The 24,301-nt window shown below is 37.0% G+C and overlaps 1 protein-coding gene across 12 annotated transcripts in view; it reads right to left on the reverse strand.

Annotated features, from left to right (window-relative positions):
• LOC122572855 (potassium voltage-gated channel protein eag) overlaps positions 1-24,301 on the reverse strand; it is a 149,945-nt gene that overhangs the window by 118,252 nt on the left and 7,392 nt on the right. For 11 of the 12 annotated variants that reach the window (XR_006318578.1, XR_006318579.1, XM_043738425.1 and 8 more), the window contains exon 2: positions 12,649-14,084. Coding sequence is in view for 10 of the 12 variants with exons in the window: in XM_043738425.1 (XP_043594360.1) it covers positions 12,649-12,727 (79 nt within the window). In the remaining 2 variants the exon portion in view is untranslated. Of the gene's footprint in view, positions 1-12,648; positions 14,085-15,579; positions 15,883-16,381; positions 16,480-24,301 lie in introns of those variants that run through there. The other variant, XM_043738423.1, reaches the window with a different exon arrangement.

Here is a 24,301-nt window from a genome sequence, read left to right on the forward strand (position 1 = left end):
TCGAATGTCCAGCTGCATTTACAAATTGTAAAGTACAAATTAAATAAAAGAAAAAGAAAAATGTAGAATATAAGAAATTAGGTTCGTCATAAATAAGTTTACCAATTGATAAATTGATAAAATAAAAAGATAATTCAGAGAATATCTTTATCTTCTGAGAAATTAAGTACTATAAATAGTACTTTAAATACTATAAATATTAGGTTAGCTATTAGGTTGTCCGAGAAGTTTCTTTTGTTTTATAAGGAAATAATAAACGCACAATGTTTTTTGTTTTATATTAGTTGATTGAATTATGCACGAACGTAATAATAGAAATAGAACGAAATGGATCATACCTAATTGAATAAAATAATATAAAATAGAAATTGTTGTTCATCTATTATCATCTTATAAAATGAAAGAAACTTTTCGGACAACCTAATATTTATAGTCATCTGCGTAGACGACGCTGTAGGTGTCAAACATCGAATTTTTTAGAAGAGAGAAAAAATGCTCGATTTCAAATTATTTCCCAAATTCCAGCTGTTCTCGTTTTTACAAGATCTGAAACGTATATAAAATCCTAATGCATCGCGGAATTTTCTATTTCTCTCGCCAATGTAGTGGAAAGTCATCGGAAAAGGGATTGGATTCGTATTGTAGGAAATGTACGTGCCCTCTCTCAGTCGCAGAGAAAACTGAATGCGCCAGTCATCTAAATTTGGAAGCACTGCAAGTACCAATACCGTTTGCCCCCAAAACAACTTGTGAAAAAAGTACAAAATATATTCTTCCCAGATGTTCTTTCTACTTTCATTACAAAAGTATATTTTACAATGTTCCAAGCAAAAATTGCCTGCAAAATTAGTGATAAAATAGTGAAAAATAGCTATCGTTTAACGCCACTCACATTACTTCATACAGAGGAGATGTTCAACGTACCATCTTTTGGTGTCATCTTTTAACAATATTCATAATTATTCACCAATGAAAATTGCTCTTTGATTCTACACTATGGTACCCCCATTGACACAGAATATTGTTAGATACAAACACAACACTCTTTCATTTTTGCACTTGCAATGCTGCCTACAAAACATCTACCTATAAACTTATAACCTATAAACCTAACCTATAAACTAGATTTTCCTTATACCTTATACGTTATACCTTATAAACTAACTGTGGATCTTTATTTAGGTAAAAACACAAACCTCTTTCATTTTTGTACTTGCAATACCGCCTACAAAACATCTTCAATTGGGTTTACCCATAACCTATAAACTAGGTTTCTCTTATACCTTACACCTTATACCTTATCTTATAAGCAAGTTGACTAACTGTGGATCTTTATTTAGATAAAAACACAACACTTTCATTTTTGCACTTGCAATGCCGCCTACAAAACATCTTCAATTGGGTTTACCCCTAACCTATAAACTAGGTTTTCTTTATACCTTATCTTCTAAATAAGTTGACTAACTGTGGATCTTTATAGGAGAAAATAATTCTGCGAGTACTAGGAAAATTACAAAAAGACTGAGTAAAATTGAAAAAGAGCCGCAGTTTAGTCACGGCTATCGTGTAACTTGATTTTCCTCTTCCTGGAAGAGCTCTCTTCACGATGGTTGGCCGTTGTTTAACGACACTGTTAAAGGGTTAACAGACAATTGCCTGAAGAAATCAACACCAGGTAACACGTGCTGACCCGTCGGCGAATTTGGTTCGCCAGGCATTTTTCAGAAGGATGAAAAACAGGCGAGCGAGCGTACGTGACTACCGGTCCTCTTCACGAACCCTCGCCGCTGGTTAATTCATTCTCGGCGCGTTTGAATTGAGAACGTAACAACCTGTGCATAAGGAGCGGAAGAGAAGAGCGAACGAGAGAGAAAGTGGCGCGGTTTACGCTTCGCTCCTTTGCCACGGCAGAAAATATTGAAACGCTGACGCGGTGTTAGCCCAACCTCGATCAATCTTCGTGTCTTCCCATTAACTTGAATTTACCATTCGGAGATGCCGAATTGTGGACAAACATTTTACTTGTTACGATGAAGTAATAACGAGTACGTCGCGAAATGTTAATTTTCTACAACAGCGACATAATCAGAAATGTCAGGATTTCAGAGAAAACTAGCTTGAACGATCTCAACTGTTACACAGCTGCTTCCGCGCAGTGAGTTTTTGTGATTCATCTGAACAGTACATGAGAACTGCATCGATAGAAAATACAAGGAACAATTGTTTATTCTGTACCGATGATGACTCAGAAACTAGGAATTTGTAAGAGCAAAAGAGGAAGGTTCAGCAGATGAGGTCTTTAGAGTTGGATATCTCGCTAATTTGTTGGAACAACGACGCAACTTAAAAGCAACAAGCGTCGATACTGTGAAGATTTTATCTACTAAATCTTCATCTTTCGCTATTAAATTGAATTCCTTTATTGTGTAGGTATGCTGAATGGCAGAGAAGATTTTTAGATGATAAGATAATAATGGCTATGTATATAGTCGAACTCTAAAATAACTTTCGCTATATTGAACAAACCCTAAACAAACTGGATATTGAAGTTGCACTTCCTACATAGATCAACCTAATCTAAATGTTCATCGGTATATCTACGTAAATATGATCCAAACTTTTTTCATTCGCCTCGCATAAATCACGAAACTAACTACTTACACTTGTGGATTAACAAGATCATTCTTACAATTTTTTATTTAAATTATATCATTTCTATCGCTTTGATTATATTATCATCCATGTATTATTTATTATTGCTTATTGTTACAACGATATTATTTCTGTGTTCGATCGAGACCTAGTTACGAATTAAATTATTAATGTATCGGGGTTGGTTCCAGTGTTTCTGACACTGACATTCCATTTAACAATATCAATGAACAATTAGCAATATCGATATTAATAGCTTCGGCGCTAATTAATAAAAGATAATAAAAGTTGTTGAAAGTTTCCTAACAGATAACCGATAGAACCAATGTAATAGATTCGACCACTTTATCAGCCTATTCGAAGCTCTTGAAACGCTACATCCAATGATTCGACGAATCACGACGCGTATTTCTGAATCGAATCATGTCACGCTATTGCAGTGGTTCATCAAAAATCCATTGAGATAATGCACCGAGCTAATGTTACGAGATCGATCTAACGCCACTTTGACATAAATATTTTTTCACCGCCTCATAGCTTATTAAACGCTAAACAACCCCCTTACAAGGAGTTAGACTCGCTAAAGATACGATTTACGATAGTCTTATCTCATTTGTCCAGACCTACTTTACATTTTTTTTATAAAGGAAATTAGGGAAGTTGTGCCTAAGCATTTGTTTTAGCTACCAGATATGATGATAAATTCTGAACACTGTATATTTTGTGTAATTTTGCATATTGTGCGCGTTATCTGCATTTGACGCTACGACGAAATATTACGCACACTCATATTTCTATAAAATCAAATAAAAGAATAGAACATACTAAATATTGCAATAACTATTGGGTCGTCCGGAAAATTAGTTTCGATTTACATTTTGATTCGATATACATTTATCGAATTATATGGGTGCCATTTTGTTTCATAACCTTTCTATATCTTTCACGTAACTCGAATGTCTCATCCTTCCATAACCCCTCGTGTTTTGCTGCGAAAAATTTTCCGATATGATCTTTCGTGTGGCCCAAATTACTTAAAAATAACCCAATGAATAAGGACGCGAATAAATTTGTTAATTACAGTAATCGGTTTTTGAATCGCTATGCCGCGGCGATAGTTCGTGTACCACCGGTGGCGCATGACGTCCCTTGGGGAAGATACGAATGTACCACCGGTGATTCAGCTCGTCGTGAACGTGTTAGACGAATGAAACTTCCACGGTGCTGGTTATATAAACACGAAGTTTCATGCGATTTATGTCAACGTACGAACGAAGCTTGGTGACCTTCTACGAGCGCGTTCGTCGCTTTATACGCGTATTACTTTCTGCACGACCCTCGTCTCTAACGTTCTAAGGGAACGTCAGGATAGTAGAGGGGTATTGGCGATTGAAGAATTTCTGAGTGTCGAAGGGAACCGGTCTGGAGACAATGAGGAAGGTCATGGAGGAGACGGAGAAAAAAGAAAGAGGAAAGCAAAAAAGAGCGGGGACGGGGTTCTGATAGTAAGAAAATAAAAAGAAAATGAGAAGAAAAGTCTGAAAGAAAGAAGGCCTTTTATCGTACACGACAATTGGATTAACTACTGATTGTAAGAGGCAAGGGGTTAGGTTGGGAAGGGGGGAAATCATTTTTAACCAGGTAGCTCTTTGAAAAGCGTGTACCTGAAATGCGTGGCAAAAAGTAAGTATACTCGCCAAATACGGAGTATGTGTGGCTGCTATGATATAGAATCAAGTTGTAACGAAATGACTGTTTTATTTTTTAATTTTATTGCTGAATTTTATTATGACTCGTCCTAACACGAAATACTGTCATTTCTTCGTGACGAGTTTACTCGTCAGAAGCGGCCAACTGGTTAAGCCGCAAAGCAAAAGGATCACGAATAATAAATAAAGATACGTTAATTATGCACGGAGGAGCTGAACTTCAATTTTATTGAATTTCAAATATGTCATGGAGAGGAGGATCCTGAATAACACACACTTTGTCCAAGGGCTTGGAACGATTTCGAAGGTTCGAAGGTTATGGTGAAAAGAAATTGGTACATACTTTATTAGATTACATTTACTCCAATATAAGTGGTTAGAAATGAAATTCCATATGTATTTGCATAGGATTGCGATCCTAATAACGGTATGGTTAAGTCAAGTCAGGTTATTGCGGACCAAGCCCTCCAGATCCCCCGAAAGATCTAACCTAACCTAACTTTTTAACACGATCGTCCCACGCTTCGAACAAAGTGCGTGTTACTCAAATAAGTAACTTCCCCTCTATAACATATTTCAAGATAAAGATCATTCGTGCTTTCAAGTCCTCTTTTGTACATAATTACCAAAAATATACGGTGTATCCTGTTTAACAGTAACCTTACCAGGCCCAGTCAAATGAAAATTTAATTAAAAATTTAATTAAAAATTGTACATTCGTCGTTATTTCTTTTGTTCTTCTAACTTTATGTAAATCCTTACATTACCAAAAATTGTTAATGGGATAATATAAGAATCTACATAAAATTAAACGAACCTGGTAATTCGACCAAGCCTGGTAAGGTTAGTGTTAACTGAAAACGCTCAAATGTCTGAATAAATACGAACGATGTGAAAAAATGTTTCAGACAAAAGTCGTATGGTATAGAAGGGAGATACGCTGTACTTCTATCGATTTGATCCTTTGATAACCATGAAACAGTGTGCAAAGAAGAGGTTAGAATCTTTCAATAGATAGCTTCATTTTCGATCGCATATTCTCTCCCGCCGACTTTCGTAAGTTTTTCTTTACAGACGTAAAAACGTATAGAACGTCCCACAGGATACCATATAACTTTCCTCTGAAACATTTCTTCGCGTCCGAATCTTTCCAGATATTCCAGCCTCGCCACTTAATCAGGACACGCTGTATATTTTGCACATTCGAACTTTGTGCATTTTTACGCTTCCTAATAAAAGTCCGACTGATCACCGTAAATCCGATTCCCTAATTCCGAAATATCAGAAGGTCCAATCAAGAGATTGTCTACCGTGTTCCTAAAGTTTCCCGACCTCTGTGATATATAAAACAGCAGAAAGATCCCGTTACGTGTCGTCATTCGGTTTCCTGATCAGATTTGTCAGCAGTTTCTCGAGACGGATTTCCCATCTGCTCAGGACGAACGCGTTGACGGGCCGCGGTCTCTAGTTTCAAGATAGTCGTCGGGGCCACGAACGACCGATGGGATAGGTTGGAAGTCAGGATGAGGCTTTTGCAGCTCCAGGGAATATTCGGAAGTTTCCCGGAAGACTCGAAACGCCGCACGATGGCTTGCGAGAAGCTGAATCGGATATCGAATCTTCAAGTTGGACAGACTTCGACTTTCGGAGTTCTCGCCAAAGATCACCCAAGTGAAATAAATATTTTTAGCGTTGAACTCGGGGATTTTATATAAATTACTGTCCATCCGATCTTTCGAAGATTATAGTATTCTAGACAATTGTATTTTAAGAAAAATTGATCCCTCCGAGAGAAAAAAATTCTTTCAGATGGCACCTTTTACGTTCTGGAATATTAGAACCGTTTAGTAACTTGTAAAACCATAATAATTGTTGTTAACAATGTCTTCTTCGTGGAATAACGAGAACAATTAACGAGCTCCTATTGCAAGAACGAGTTACATGTATCACAGCAAGATAAGAATTGAATAGCAATAGACCTATTCTACTGTAGGAACAGACTTGTTCCACTGAGACGACGCACCTATTCTACTGCACAGACAGACCTATTAGTTAATGACTATAACTAAAATTATGACTGCAATTAAAAGGCGAAGAAACGAGAATTCCTTCTACTTTCGTTACTTTTCTCTTTGTAAATTCACAGCCTTGATGTATACTTATATTAACAATTAACGAACTCCTATTGCAAGAACGAGTTACATGTATCACAGCAAGATAAGAATTGAATAGCAATAGACCTATTCTACTGTAGGAACAGACTTGTTCCACTGAGGTGACGCACCTATTCTATTGCACAGACAGACCTATTAGATAATGACTATAACTAAAATTATGACTGCAATTAAAAGGCGAAGAAACGAGAATTTCTTCTAATTTCGTTTCTTTCCTCTTTGTAGATTCACAGCCTTGATGTATGCTTATATTAATCGTAACAGAATTAATAATAAGGTAAACAGTTGCGCCACATACTGCGTAACACGTACAAGAATCAGCGAACGTCTACGAGGAATGGCGATAGTCGCAGGATTTGGTACAAAGCTGTACGACGAAAATATAATTACGTCTCATTGATTTTACTAATACCACCATCGTGTCTTGAATAATCGCGCAAGCAGAAATCCAAAATCCGTGATTTCTGCTAATCGAGTAGTTGCAACGTTCGTCTCTATAGCCAGCAACTTCATAAATCCTCCGTTCGCTCTCCAAGGAAAAAGCGTTTCTTTCTCTTTCCTTTTTTATCCTTTTCCATCGGCGTGCTTCGTGCTCGTAATAAATAACTGCGAACAGAATTTTACGCGGAATAAAGCTACGTATCGCAACTTGTGCAAGGAGCCGATACATCAGACGACGAAGCTAACGAGACGAAATGATGAAAAATGCATTGGATCGTGCAGAAGCAATTTGGATGGAGGGCGCGGTAATTCGTAGGAGCAAGCCACTGTTAAAATTTCATCAGAAGAAATGACGTGTCGTATGCACCGATCTAATAAAGGAAACGCGATACCAGATCGAAAGTTCGGAATGCTATATGGAATCTACCGCAGCAGCCAGCTGGCAAAAATTCCCAAAGCAGGACACCGGTTCCACTGTAATTCCGGTAACCCAAAGTCGTTTAGAACAGCACGGTCTCTGAAACGAGCCTCTGGGGCTCCTTCGTTATAAATGCTCGTGTTCCCTATCTTCTGTACGCTGCCGAAAGTAATCGGACAGTTTGTCAGCGGACTCGGAGAGTACTTGCAATCTGCGTTGAATTTCGAGCGTTTCAAGTTCTCTGACGCCTCGTGGCGCGATTTCAGAAGGTTACAATTGCCGTTGAGGTTCCTGATGAGGCGAAGTCGCGTTACGTTTGCTCTCGTTGTTCCTTAAGCGAGGAAGAGTTGCAAAGGTAGACCCTAAAGGCAACTTATAATAGTCGTTTACAGAGAAGATTGCTAAAACTGTTCGGTAGAGACCGTGGATATGTTGGAAGATTAGTTTTATTAAGACAATGTTCTAGGAATGAAATGTAGATATGGCGAATGGGTAGATAGTGGCGAAAGTGTTTGTACGCCGTGTAGGAAGATTACTTTTATTAAGACAGTGTTCTATGAAAGAAATGTAACTGTAAATGTAATAATAAATGTATGTAAATGTAAATGTTATTCAGGTGCGGAAACGAGACCAAAGCGAGGGAACACTGGAAAGGGGAGGGAGAAAAGAGGAGGCAGACAATGTGGAAGGGAAGAAGAGGACCTGAGACATGTAATAGAAGAATGCGAAATTGTGGGAGGGCCAAAAGACATGGAAAATACACTGAATGAGACTGGAGAAGGACTAATGGAATTAAAAGCAATAATAGAGAAGAGAAGGGCAAGGGCAATACAAGACGGGGAGGAAGGACAAGAAGGTAGCACAGCAAGGTGGCAAAAGACCAAAGTGACAATAATGTGTAGTAATAAGTTGCAATAGTTTGTAGTCATTAGTTTTAGCTACTAGAAATAAGAATATGCCAAGGAGTGCAAATACAATAAATGTAAGAAATGTAAATCGAAAGTTCGTCCAAAGCCGAAAGGCGCGGTCTAAAATAAATAAATAATAATAATAATAATAATGTAAATGTTGTACGTCTTCTGAGATGGCTGTTTTTATTAATATTGCGCAAATTGTATTTTGATATGATTAATTAAAGTGCTTGTTGTAATTAACGAGGACTTGGATAGATTTTATTTATTTAATATACTATATATGATATATAGATTTTTGCAGGATAAGTAAGTAAAGTAAATGATAAAGAAATTGCGAGGATATTTTAACAACGAGCAAGTTACACTAATTTCGTACAAAATATGTCTATAGACAATGTATACACTTAAAGCGTATAAAATCAATATGCTTTAGCGAATTTCACGTAATTTACTCATTGTACAAATGTTTCCATAATAATATTAAATTTAGCCATTATGTAAGTTTGTCGCTTATCATAGAAAAAGAAGCTATGTAACATTAAACAAATAAAATCTATACTTCAACTATACAACTGCTTTGACGTATTAAACAATTAATTAACGATGATTCAATTAATTCAATAACGCTATCATAAACGAGTATACGGAACGTCTGGCTGTCCCCATATTGCTATAATAGGTAGATAGTGAATTTTTATGCATTTATTATTCATGCAATATTTCACAGAATACATAACGTCTCTAATATGAAAGAATATAGAAAATATCCAAAGTATAGTGTTTGCTCTAATATAATAGTAATAATCTAATAAAATGGTGCTTGACAGATAAAACAATTTTCTATTGAGGCTCTACTCTCTCACTCATATCCTCAAAAAATATGAGTTTCTATAAAAATCCACCGTCTATTAATAGCAGTCACTGTATATAAATTTCGCGTAGCGTAGCCAACATGTTGACGCATCGATCCTCCGAATCCATTCGAATGATCGACTACGGGCAACCGTTTCCTCGTATTCATCGAATATTAGTGGAAAAGGCATCGTCTCGAGAGAATCTCTGATCGAGAGTGTGCTCGAACCGCGATAACAACGAAAAACGGTCAGCCACGGCCTGTCGGCGTTGGTCAAAGGTCACTGACGATGAATAGGCTGTTGCAAAAGGGTGAAACCAAGTGTGGGCGGCATTGACCCATTAACTAGAGTACGTCGGATTCCCAAGATTCACGAGGGGATAGAGGCGCGCCTATCCTGCAACCTCAATCAAATTATGTATAACAAGATACAGTATGTATAACGAGAGAACACGTTCTGAGATGGAATAATCGTTCACGACCGAATGGTATAATTTATTCGACCGTGTAACGTGCACGAATTCGTATTCAAATATTACGCACACACACACACAGAAATCGTGCTGTACCGGTCTCGCGTGTTGCACCAATATTACCTGATATCGTTTCGCTGTTTGAAATGATACTAATTTCGCTGGTATAATAGAATCTTCAATTTTACGTTTTCACGATGTTCGTATGATATACAGGGTGTCTGGTTTTAACCTCTTAGGTAGTGTTGAATTTTGTGCGGGGCTGTTTCTCTATACGGCGGAGGACCTAAAATGAGAAGCAAGCTAAAATGTTCGATTCTTGTACAAGTACGAGAAACGCATGTACATATCTCTCTTTCTCTATAATTTTCCTATTTTTTCGAATTCCACTTTCTCCGCCTCTATTTCAACTCTCGATAACTATGATACAACCGAATCCATGTACACATTAAAAACGTCAACAGTATAAATGTAACTTACGGATTAATATCTCTTTCCGAAATAATTTCTCTATCGATTCCTCTTCTCTAATAATTTCCTATTTTCTCAACTCATCTCTGATGGCTTTTAATCTCACCCTATTTTCGGTAACTTCCGCTCGGCTCGGTTTACCGTGTAATCGAATTTAATCGCTTTGAGTTCGAAAATACAGGAGCGCACAAAAGTATTATACAACGATGTGAGATTCGACGCTATCGTAGGATCTTTAATAAAATATTCGTTAACAAAGATAATTAGCCACCTTACGCTTCTTACGCTCTTTGCTATTTTACCTAACAAGCAGTTTTCCAGGCTTCGAAGAAGCTCCGAAGGACGCGCAGGGTTACAGACGTTACTTTTGCGCGACCGTGTATCTCCATGCGTCGAACAACGTTCGTTTTAGCGCACTTAAGCCAGAAACGGGGAAGGCCAATTAAAGCTCAGCTCGTTACCAAGCTGCTCGGCCGCGTTACTTCGCACGTGCGCCGCGAATCCAGACAAACGCGATAAAAGACGCGGGGGGACGATATCGTGAAATACACGCTCGCTCATCCAATTATATTAATTAAATATCTGTCGGCGAGATAGTAAAGAGGGCAACACAGCCGATATCGCCGACCATTTGTAAATGAATCGCACGAGAAAGGCATTTTTTCATTGCGTGAGAGAGGAATTTTTTCCCTACAGGTATACGTTACTATTCAATCCTTTCCCTATAGCAATAACTATTATCATTCATCAAAGAGCTCCTGCTCTACTTTTATGCTTCTTCGCGTTCGCGTTAATAGTTAATACTGTCGCTATATTTTAATTTCTGATAACATGCTTGTTACTCGACCCTCTTATAAATTCATAAATATCCTCGGTCTATCATTCATCGAGTTTCTTTTCCCAAGCAGTAGAACTTATGGCGCAAGGCAGTGGAATTTCCGATATCTTCAAATCCAAGGAACCATCGTTCTTACAATTTGAGATCGCCAGACGTGTCCAAGAGAAATTCGAATACTGGAACGTTTCATCGTCGCTGCGACTAGCGCATCTTCGCTAACAGAATGGTACACTGGTATCTAACAGAGATAAAATTCCATTACTCGATATACATATCTATATAATATAAGACTGTACTATATAGTAGAATATAGTAAAATCCATTTATTGGAACGAAATTTTAGTTGATACCCGTTTAATTGAACTTCTACCGATTGAATTCGTTTATTTGGGCGTGAACTATTGTGTGAGCGAAAAGTAATACGTTGGGAGGAAAATTGGTGAAGTCCATTTAAACGAACGAATAACATATATTACGAGTAAAGCACGGCCAGTATTCTACCGTGCAGACAGACTTATACTACTGTAGTAACAGACCTACTGCAGCGACAGACCAATTCTACTGCAGCAGCAAAACGTCAGAGCGTAATTTCTATTGAACACAGAGGCTCAGATCAGGAAGCCTCAAATTGCATCAACGATATAAACCCGAGCCGTGCAAGCTTAAAATCCTTTTCTGCGTGTAACTCATGTACGTTGTATCTGTAAACAAGAAGGTGCGATTCAAGTAACGTTAGCCTTTAGCGTGTCCGCTCTTCGACTGTTATAGATATAGCGAAAGGGTTAAATCGTGTAACGAAGCAGAATCTATCATGGTCATCGCGAGTAATCTCGTTATACGAGAGGGCAACTTTTATCTCTGCACACTTGCCGCGGTTACGTAAAGTTATTAGCTTGACCTATATTTCCACGATGGTGAAACAGAGGGAAGGGTGAAGGGAATGTAAAAGAGCACGCACTAAAATCCCGCGAATAGTCGCGAAATTGGTCTTAAGAATCAATTTATCCCTTTTTCTTTCTGTTCCTCTTTCGTATTTCTGCACTTGACCAATATGAAAATTTTATGAAAAGAATAAAAGGTCATATACAAACCGGGAATGATATCCACACGGCTTCATATTTTTCCAGAGATTATCAAAAAATTTAATTTCAATGTATATTGCTGGCCAATTATGAAGAGAGAAGTATGTCTCAATGGAACAATTCGTGGCAAATAAATGCCACGAAACAAAGGCTTTTACAGCTTAAGAGAATACTTTATGATACAGTTACTGCGTTTCTTGTTTGCTATGTTTTCTTATGCGAAATATCGCACTTTACTGCAGCGCTGCTAAAAAGAGACTCGAATGTTTACAGCTACGATAATGGATACAAAGAAACTCATTTTACACTTTCTTGCAGCTATTATCTATTCGCTAGGAGCGTGAAAATCTGGAGTTTCCTCGAAACAATTATAGCATCGTTTTTTATATCAGTTTCATTTGATTTGATCCGCTACTTGTAAGAATAATCAATCAAATATAGCGCTTCTTTCTTCTCTTTCTTTTAATCGATGCAATAGAACCATTCATAGTAGATATTCTTGAATTCCTCCAACCCATGTAATAGAACGAATTTGTCGCATATTATACACATTCTAGTTACATATATCCCACAAAACGATTAATAGGAAAAGGAAACCAATCAAAGTCGTGTGTCGTACTCACGTTGACTGCTGCTCCGTCTAATGATGTTCTCGAGGAATGTGTTTTGCGGGGCGACCAGGCCCCTGCGCCCCCCTGGCATCCTTTCTTCCTTGGATGATCCCGGATCCTGGTCGCTGCGGCTATCAGGACCTCGTCCAGCCTCTAGCTACGACGATTACGTGCTGTCTTCCTCGCCGCATGTCCAGCCTTCTTCTCTCGATCCTTCCTCTTCTCTTCTATTCTCTCTTAATACTTTCTTACAGCTGCACAGATGCACACGCGCGACAACAAGCTGCACGTTCACTAACTGAATGTCATGACTCGAGGGTAGTTCACCATTGTGGTATCGCCCGAATCACCTGTCGACGGTTTCACGTCCGCCTGGAACCGGTCCAAACGAGCACAACCGCCGCGACCTGATATACGCCTTTCCAAACACGCTGTAGCAACACGCTCGACCAATTGTCCCGTACACGTCCGTGTAAATCCTCGGGCGAGATAGTTCGCACGTTCTATAGCGTGACAGTGGCCGGAAACGTTCGTCTGAACTTCCGATCTCGCAGTCCTCTGACCTTCCACAGCTGGGACCGACCAGACCGATAGAAGCTTCTCGATTCTCCAACACAACACCCAACAGTTTCTCTCTACGTGTATATAATACAGAACACTCGGCCCAAACCGGACTACGAGAAACTAAAAGAAAAATATGTAAGAAACCAAAAATAATAACGCGAATTATCCAGGACAGATCTTGGACGATTTCAGGATCCACCTGGCAGTAACCTAGACGTCTCTGTCGTCACCTGAACGCGAACGGTCCTCCGTTGCTCCAACGATCAGCGTTTCTATACCTCCTCCAGCTTGGTACGTGCTCCAGCTCCGCATCCACCGTGGATACGACTTGCGACGGAGGAACTGGAGACCTTTGACTCTTCGTCGTCGATGAACGAACGTCGATCGACGACCGTAAAGAAGACAGGAAGATGGGGGAGAAGATGGTGATGGAGGACGATGATCCGGATTTATCGAGGCACCGACCACGACAACGTCGATGGGCTCGCGGAACTGTCCCCGGCTGGTGGACGCGCGATCGATGACCCATCTAACCGCAGTCCTTCCAGGTGATCGCGCGCGCTATCACGGAAACCCGACGGCAAGTAATTAGACGACTGCGCGCTACCTGCCACCTCGTTCTCCACATCCTCGGCGTCCTCCTCGGCGTCGGTGCAGCTGGTGCCCGCGGAGGAGGACATCCCTTAGACAGGGGGACGTAGTCCAAGAGGAATTCTCGATCACATCTTCGTCGGCCGATTCTGGCGTCCTCGCTTTCTTTCTTTTATCGCGGTTGTTGGTTCTCGATGGCAGGTGAAGCTCGATGATTGGTTAGGCTCTGTGCTGGATGTGATTTGAGAGGAGACGCGTGCAATCTTGAAGGTCGAGGGTATACTCCTTAAGTGCTGCAATGAAAGAAAATTGAAAATAGTATTTTTGTAAAGTTGATTTTCTTCCAAAATCTAACTCTTTCAGAATCGAATTATTTTCTAATTAGAGGAAAATTGCTTTTTGGCTTGAGATGCTTATGCAAAGGGGACATAATGCAGTAAGATTTCAACATCGAAAACAAACGCGTTTATAATTAACTGACAACCAAATTGGACAGATATAAGTTTGTAGAAACTTTAAAGGTTCATGAAATACATGTGACACGCAAAAATAGAATATTCAAAGTACAATATTTAAAGAAATCATTGCGTAGGTTACATTTCTTTAGCCTTAGTAGTTTATGATACAAATTTGCATAAATATCCGCAGTCTATTAATAACTTATCAAAAGACAGTATTGCGTATACGCGTGGAAGAATTGAAAAGTTATAATTTTGTCGGAAAAGACGAGTCGAAGTACATGAATAAACAAGTATAAAACGATAAATCGTGAAAAATATCTTGATGCCTGAGCGTATTAATATTAAAGCACAAGCTATTTTTCTGGTCGAACGGGGACGCGGACATGGAGCTGCCAACAGTGAAAGATAAAATTGCGTTTTCATGTCGCTGGCAATAAATCGCTGCGAGTTATCTTTATGGATCCGTGGAGTCGTATTTACTCGAAACAGCGGCCCACGAGAGGAGATCGTTGCCATGACGCGATTGGTCGCGTAACAGTGCCCGCGGACGTCCTCGGGATTCTTGAGCTTTCCGAAAGATGAGAATAATTGGGTTGGAAGCATTTGATTGACAATGAAATCCTGCGCACATGCTACGATGTTGCGTCGTATTTTAACACTTGTCATGCGTGGGACAAACGAAAAACGAAGATTCCCGGTTCCTGTCCTTTATTCTCGATCGATCAGACCCTGGGAATATGGGTAGATCATGCAAATAATTTGAAAATGATAGTAATACATAGTGATGTGAAAGTAATTAAAGTCTGAAGACTTGAAAGAAAATATTACCAAAATAACAAAAGAAGAAAAAGTATTTGTAGTCTTGATTTATGCTTTTTCTAGTAACTATTGCAATGTATAGAATCTGTATGTAGAGACCTAGACTTCATAGAAGCTACTAGGAGAAACAGAGAAAAAAAAGTTTTTATTAGGTTTCAATTCCTTATCTTACAATTGTTTCAGTAACTATTGAAATATCTATACATATACATATATAATTTGTATATAGATGATAAAATTGTATTCAACATAATAAAGATTGTATTGTCTAAATATAATTTAAAAAATACAAATTTTATTTGTATGTTCAGTTTAAAAAACAGAAACTAAAGTCGAAATTAAACTTTATCAAACAGTATGATTCTTTCGATGAAAAAGTTCTAATTTCTAACCTCACAAATTTCAATTTTACCATATCAGACGACGAATCCTACCATTCCACATCACGTGGTAACAAAATACAGGGAAAATACGGTGTTTCCAATCGGAAAAAAGCTACGATACGTACCGTACGGTCCGATACTCTGGATCTTGGGAAGATCGGCCGTGGATTGCACTCGAAAACTCAACAACGGATTCAAAACAACGCCAATCACGTTGCAAGCTTCATCGGTCTTCCGATCCGTAGGTTCCAATAACGCAACGTTTGTTTGCCATTGATTGCCAAGGCTAAAGCGTCTTTCGAATACAACCTCTTTCAAATCGATCCAACTTCCGAAATGCCACTGTTTCCAGGTTAGATAAAGTTAAATCAGCCAATCTGCGATATCTTCGAATTATATCCAATCTTAGAAGTGTTGTTCTTCTCTTCCTAAATGCCAATTGGTGAATTCGACTGAACTCGATTTACTTTTTGTAATCGATAAACGATATAAGCGCCACGAGTGGTGATTTTCGGTAAATAAAAACTGTGTTGATATAAAATTAACGCTTATTCGATTTATTATATATTATAGATCCCTCATATTAATCACATTATGTAAAATTTTAGGTCCCTCATATTAATCGCAAGAGAAAAGCATGAAATTATAAATCATTCTACAAATTATGTTTAAGAGAGCAAATATTAATTCTAATATTGATGTATGTAATAAAAAAAGTTATAAACTTTCGAAATTCAATAGATAAATAACTAAATAAATAAACTGACACATACTATTTTAACTGTGTTTTGCAATAATTTTAGAAATTAAAATGGATTATTCTATATATCACGTACAGCATTTATACTTTACTCGTCAATAGTCCCAACACAATTAAATCTAGTATCGAGTATGGTATTTACAATAGCTTTCTTCTTCAAGACTTACATCATTTGCCATTTAAACTCTTCAATTAAGTGGAATCGAGTAGCTTGGTAGCAGCTAATTTCCTTTGTTTTCACACGGAAATAGGTTTATATGATATCTGCGGCGTCAGCTTATCCACGTATCCTGTCTGCCATAATTATATAGTCGAGCTTGATATACTGTGACGTCACAAGCGTTTATCGATTACCTATCGACCTTTATATCGACCATCTTAAACAACCTACTATTTTGACTGATATAAATTACAGGGTGCAGTCGAAAGAATTCTACAAACAATAAAATACTGCTCACAAAAATAAATCGCGAGTTAAAAGTTATCAGCATTAATAAATTTTGTTTCCATAAAAGTAGTAAGTTTGATAATGAATCAAAAACTCACAAATGAATTTTACTAATTATATAATACATAAATTTTAATTTGACATATCTTGTTTGTGATTTAATAAATTTGTGATTTTTTGCGAAATATATAGAAACCTATAACCTATAATTGGCACTTATCAATTCACTGATATTATTAATTAATAATTAATTGTAGGAGAAGATCCAGATAATCAAGTTAAACGAACGGTTGAAAGAATAGAAAGAAATTTTTAAGAAAGTCGATTTCGATCATTCAGTCTGCACTAAAGTTTGAGGTTAAAAGGAACATTCACCCAGAACGAGAATAAACGACCACGACCAGTTGGACTTGTGTTTTGAAAAAAACTCTATTTCTGTGCGTTGTCACTGAAGTTCAAACAAAAGAGGAACAACTACAAAGTTTTCTGAAACATTTTTCCCTCCGCGCTATAGATATCGTTTAATCGCATCTCACACGTCTGCAAAAACCGGGATGCTTGTCGATACTATCGATATTACGACATTTGATGGAGGCGATTTTTCTCAAAAACGAATCTGTGCTCGAACGTTTCCTTTAAATATTTTATGAACAACTATAAGACGTATCGAATGAAGCTTAGTATCTGGGGATGAGAATTCGAGCAGAATAGCGTTCAGTTCACTCAAGGGGAAGATTATTTTTCTTCTCTTAGCGTTGCACCAGCGCCAGATCCTGGCCCGTTCTCTTACCGTCCTTTGTTTCTCTAGCCTAGCTGTCACTGGGGATTGCTCTTGATATCGGTAGAACTCGTTGTCTAGTGTCGTCTTAAAATTACTCCTATGGTAACTTTTCGTACACTTTCATTCCCACCATGTTTTTTTTACCATCTTTCAAAAGCAATTCACGATATATTTTTTCAAAACAAGGAAAAACTCTTCTTTAATGGTATCTTAGAAATAAATAATGTTTTTATATCAGTGTCTTGAAGACGTTCTTTCTATAACTATTTTTGTTAAAAGGTTAGATAAATTTCACAGACCGACTGAAGAAATTTTGACTTTTTGATTTTCATGTCACTTATTTACAATTAATGACTAAAGTGGTTAGAAAGACAGAACTTTTTAAGTTCTAGAATAGGTAAAGTATGAGTTTACTGTGGTACAAAAACAGAGATATAATTTCACAACCAAATAGAATAAAATTTTTAAATTATGCGTCATACTCTTTTCATATAATATACAACAATTATATGAGATATAAATTATACGAATTATGCATATGAATTATATGAATTTTATGAGAAATTGTTCACTTGGAAATGTGTCATAATTCATTTGTTTTTAGTTACAGTTTAAAATGAATATAAAGGCTGGCCCTGAGCAAAGTACCAGCAACGTTCGAGCGCTTTTGGATTCTTTCACACGGATAAAATTCAGATGCAATTGGAACAAACCACACGGAGATGCTTACACTGTCAAGGAGCATCGATGTTTGCGTGCTTGTTGAAAATACGCCGCATCAAAGGGCTAATTAACCACATGGAATTTAATTTTTCGTGAGCAGTACCACTAGAGTATTGTACAAAAAACGAACACGTTAACAGGATGCACGAATTACTGGTTGAAGTATCTGTAGACACCATACAATTTTACGCATGAACGAGCTTTAATTTTGCAAAACTTAAAAAATCCTGCCTTTTTATAATTCAATTTTCGAATTTAAATTCGAGAAAAAAATTGATGATTTTTGCCTAAAAAAAAAGTTACGTTACATGTAAATTTAGAAAAAAAAAATGGAATTATTTGTAGTTAAGAAAGTAGATTTATTTTTAGTTACAATAGAATTCTGCGACTGAGAAAAAATTCAATAAACAAGCCATTGACAAGAAAGCACTGTAATGAGATATGAATATCGAAATTATATTGGTAAAATTTGAAGATGTATATAGAAATTTCAAGATATTTATTATAGACATACACTTCATAGAAATGGCCAAAATATGTGAACAAATGAATTATATTAGTAAACTATAATATACAGTTGAGCCGTCTTTAACACTAATCATATGTTTAAAATGTTATTTTTTAATTGAATATATGTTTGAAATAAATATTTTCTAACTTTTATATACATCTTCAGATTTACTTCAAATGTTAGCATTGTGTCTCATTACAGCACCAATGAAATTTCAAAATCTTTTGTATAATACGTACAATATATCCATGAAAATTTTCTATGGTAGTGTTCAAACACTTATTTGTTATTATATTGGATTGTAACATAAATCCATTCTGTTTCTGTGTATGTAATGTATTAGATACATATGTTGTAACAAATATAAAAAGAAAATGAATTTATATAATTATAAAATATTGTTTTTGTGCATGTAATACATACAAGTGTCGTAACAAATATAAAAACAGGACGAATTTATATTACAAGCCAATATTTCTTTCTTTCAGGCATATTGTTTGCTATGAGGGCTTCCGATGGTTCAAAGATGGACCAACACAGAAAGTTTCGAGGCATGACAATTGAATTAAAGCGTATAGATAAGACGAGTCAAAAGGGAACCACAAAATCTGCAAGTGAAATGAAGGACACTGAATAAAATCAGGACGGAACAGTTCGTGCGGACCGGAAGTCGCAAGGGCATCCGCACTAGCAGAAAATTGGATCGCCAACGTCCACGAAAACCACCGAGAATTTTCATGGACTCGATTCGTTTTGGGATTGAAATTGTGATTCTGGAATTACAGGCTCTTTTAATGTACCCTAACCTCGACTTCCTGTGGAATGTAAAATCGAAGAAATTTTCGAGAATTTCGCGCTATAGTTAACATGAATACGAAAGTTATTACTCATAAGAGAAGATTAACGAATCTTGGTAGCGTATCAAATTTCTTAACGCATAAACTGGGTCGTCTCGCCTTTTTAACTTTCGTTAATGCAAATATCAAGATGTATCTTTAATGCGAAAGGAACTTCCAGAATGATGTCATAAGAAGATTGTGTATTCCTGCATAAATTAAATAATCGAGTCCAAAATATCAGCAATCTAGCAAATGTGATTTTACAACAAGATAAGGTGGTAAGAAGATTGAGAATCCCTGTACAAATATAATCAAATATAATAAGCTATCTAGTTAGTCAATTGAGAAATCAATATTACCAATGCCAATCAATAATTAATGATAATCAGATCATGGATATTTATGGAAATTCATATTTTTGTAAATATATTTTCAAAAATGGAATCTAATTAGAGGATTATTTATCTACTAACAATTATGACACGTATTATACTTTCGATATTTTATATATTTGTTCATATTATATGTATTTTTACCCCATCAAATTTCCTAAAAATGCATATGTATGTATAATATATAGAAAATCTCTACTAATAATTTCTTATAAATTAATATTCGGTATCTTACAAAAGAGTAATTTATCTCCATTTCAGCATATTCTCCAGGCGAAAAGTTACTCAAACTCAGTATCTCAACGCTGGCTGAACGAGTAGAAGTTTTGTTAATCCACCATTAAGCGAGTAAATCGAGAACACGACAAAGTGCGTCTATTATACGACGGATAGTGAGGAAGCGACAAATGAGAAAACAGGGAATCTCAAAGGTGAGTCGAACAGCCTAAAACCATCTATTCCATACAATTTTCATGAATACTCCGTCATTCTCGTGGGTTTTGTTCGGGAACAACTGGCAAAGAATGCATTGGAGTAAGGAGAATCGATGATACCCTGCCCTACAGGAGCGACTTATCCGATTTGTCTGGAAGTAACCGGAGGTGAGAGCAAGAATCGCCTAGAGAATTGACGAAACTACGATTCCCCAAGAAAACTTCTCTTTTATGACAAACGAATCGCTCAGAAAGATTTTTTTATTAAACAGTTGCAAACATTATTTTATAAAATTCTCATTGGGATTTACAATCATTTATACTATCTCCTTATGATAAATTTATTTAGAGCGGCTACAAAAAGTATTTGTACATCATAGCATTTATTATAATACTTATGTACTAATTAATTAAGCCCAAGTATATAGAGTTTCCTATCATTTTGCAGTGACTATACATAATTAAAGAAGACACTATGAAAATGAAAAATATAGAACCTGACGAAAAAGACGCTTTATTAGAAAATAAAAGGTATGTACAAATACATCTTGGAGCCATATGATATAATTTCATATGGAACTATATGAGCATAAGATTCTTTTTTTGAGATATTGAATACCAATTACACACATCTGAGTTATGTGAAATTGATAAGTTTATAAGAAGTGAAGCTAGCCAATTTTGTTTCTGACAGGTTCAAGTGACCCTTAGATTTTCAGATTTTTCCGTAAACGTATATTTAGTAGATTAATTACATTTCAGAACGATTTAACGATTCAAACAAGGATGTGAAAGAATCTATTGACCTGGCTGTTTCTTTATTTTCAACTTATGTCCCTAGGTCTATGCTATTTTAGAGTGGCACGTGAAGAAAGCGAGTAGTAATATTGGAAGCAACGAAATCGGGCAACGAGTCCGATTCGCAAGAATTCTAATAGCGTTCGAAGGTCGACCGAAAGCGGAAAAGTAGTTCGCCTAACGATCGATGGCGAGCTTTCCCGATAAAAAGACAACGAACGGACGATTCGTCGTTTACTTACACAAGATGGTTGCTATCGTCTTTCATAGATCATCAATTGTTTATTTTTTAACGATCATCAAGAATACCAAGGTATTTTTGAATCTCTACTGCCTCGAAGATTACGACTTTCATTCAACAAATTTTAATCGGCATATGCAGAATATAATTCTAATATCCTATTTAGTAAATCATGCTTAATGAATAATCGAATATTCTCTAGGCTTCTAATGTGTTCTAACGGAGATCTAAATTATTCAATTTTTAACTTGAAGAATCTAAACTCCAGGAGAGTATCAGGAAAATCCTAAATTTCGAAAATAAATCTCAAACATCATTGACCAAAGAACCTTTCAAACTAAATTATTCGTAAGTATTCATTATCTATGTGTAACACTGACATTCTCGAGCAAGTAGAGCAACAGAAATCTGACAACATCCTGGATATCTTAAGATAATAAACACAGTATACCGTAGGGAAAACCAAAGTATTCCCGGAAGTCTCGAAACAAACAATCAAGAGTCGAGACAACGATTTTCCATTTTCCGATCGGTATTTCCCTGAGTCGTCACTGACACGGGGACCGAACCGGAGGCGACACTTCCGGGAGATCAGCTTGTCGCTGGGAGGAGTGCCAGTACGAGCTTGAAGGGATGAGAGAAAAGACGAAGAAGGAGGGCAAAGACCGTATCGAGAAGGAGGTCACCCGGATTTCGAACGGTCTTCTCTCTACTCACCAGAAAGCGAACCGTATCTCAAGGTAGCCCATCATTTTTGGTGGGAGGAGTTTTTGGCACGGCTGCCACCCCTTTTCCCTCCCGAGTTCCACCGAGTAATCGATCGATCCGCCAAAACTATGCTTTTACCACCTTTCCGATAGACGCCATCAAGAAAAACGCGCGATTACTCCGATCGCTTTTCGCTTCTCTAAAAACCTTCCAGCTCGCTGATCTCTGCGTAGCTTTCAACGATATTATTCCACTACCAAAACTGTATTCCAGATTGATTAAACCCAGAAATGATAATATGAATTTGCATTTGATCGTCGAATACAGTATGTGAATTTCTTATTCAGGTACAATTTTAAAGCGGCTACATATGTAGTCTACTGTGACGATCAAGAGAAAGTTTAAAGTGTGAAATAGAAGAAACGCTATGATTTTACGAAACTGAATTATGATTGGCGAGAGAATTGAATATATAATATAATTGTTCGTTCTAGATAAGACGAGTTTTTATTACAAAGAAATGTTCAATAGAAATTTTTCTTACACTCTTATGCACAAATACCACTGTTAAACTTTCTCCTGTTCGCCGTATAAGATAACATATAACATATCTATAATACAGTGGCTACAAAAAGTACTTGTATGTATTCTTATTTCCTAACAAAGTGTTTTTTTATCAGACTTCGTACTTCATTTTCATAGTATTAAATTTTTGTAGTCATATGAAAGTATTATTAAATAGAACTAAATATACTTGCACCTAATCAATCAATATATAAATGCTATAGTAAATACATTGCGATACAAACACATTTGTAACCATTGTATATATGTAAGTAGTTGTGACGCGAATGTTTGAGGTTAGCCACTGAAATTACTTCCCAAAGAGGTTTCCCAGACTTTAACTCGAGAACCTTCCTCGTTAGTAATTTGAAGAGCTAGAAAGCATTACGCGAGTCTTATCTTCGAGTTCATCAACCGCTTTTAATCTCTTTTGACAATGAGTGTAAAGAGTACTCTGTCCTATAGAAAATTATACCGCCTGCCATTCTCCTATAAAATTAACTATTCTCATCAAACAATCTTCCATGAGAAACTTTGTTCTCGTACACCCCAAGAATTCTTGCCAATCTTCCAATTTCTTAATCATACACGATCTCCTCATCAACCTAACCTCAAATTGCCACTCTATCGATTCTTCGTTCCAGCAGGTTACAATGGTATAAAAAAACCATCTAACCTAATTGAATTCGCACCCTATGAGTACAATGTGAAGAGCAATTAAAGGGACGACAAAGTGGACCGGGAGGCTCTCTGAAAATGTTCACCTTCCTCAAAGAAATCGCACTGAAAGTACAGAGAGGCCAAAAGACAAACGGAAGGGAGCCAGATGGCGGACTCGACGTTGTAAAAGCTCGAGCAAAGGAATTGCTTTGACTTCGATCACGTTAGCCATGGACTAGCCATTTCCAGTACAACGTTCGAGAAGGACCGTGAAAGTTTTCGCCGAAATAGATGTTCGACGCGTTCGAAGAAAGCAGGCGTTTCGTTTCAAAGGCGTCGCACGCCGATCGATCGACCTTCCTACCTTCCTTGAAACAGGAACGCGTTTTCGGGCTCACCTTGCACCTGCGAGAAGGCAAAGGGCAAGGGAGATTGATAGGTCGATAGATGAGTGGGGATAGGGTAGAGAATTGGGATAGAAGTGGTGGTAACGATTGGAAATATTTCAGAATATTTCTGAACAGAAATATAAGGCGAAGACTATTGATATTAATGCGTCAGTTGCGTTTTGTTAATTATAGTAATTATTTCAACAATGTTACTGATGCTACTGTTGCATGTTTGCTGTTGCATGTTAAATATTCATTACGTTTCTATCAAGAAAAAAAGAGAAGAAACTCTGGTGCAGCGTATAGATACAGTAGCAGATAAAAGTATAAAGCTGTTAAATAATTTATTTATGTATACGCACGTGCTAATAACTTTTATATTAGATATTTTCTACTATGTTGCTGGCAGTCACATAGATTATATGTATAGAGCATATATATATTTATTCACTACTCTTGTCAAGTGCAATACTGTATTTTAAAATTATCATATTTTTGTAGCCTCACTTATACCCATTTAAACTTTCTCTTACTCGCTATATATAGAGTAAGCTATAAATTCTCCTGCATTACGGTAGCAAGTTTGTTACTAAAACAAA

The sequence above is a fragment of the Bombus pyrosoma genome, linkage group LG11 (genome assembly GCF_014825855.1).
Source record: "Bombus pyrosoma isolate SC7728 linkage group LG11, ASM1482585v1, whole genome shotgun sequence".
Classification (NCBI taxonomy): Eukaryota; Metazoa; Arthropoda; class Insecta; order Hymenoptera; family Apidae; genus Bombus; species Bombus pyrosoma.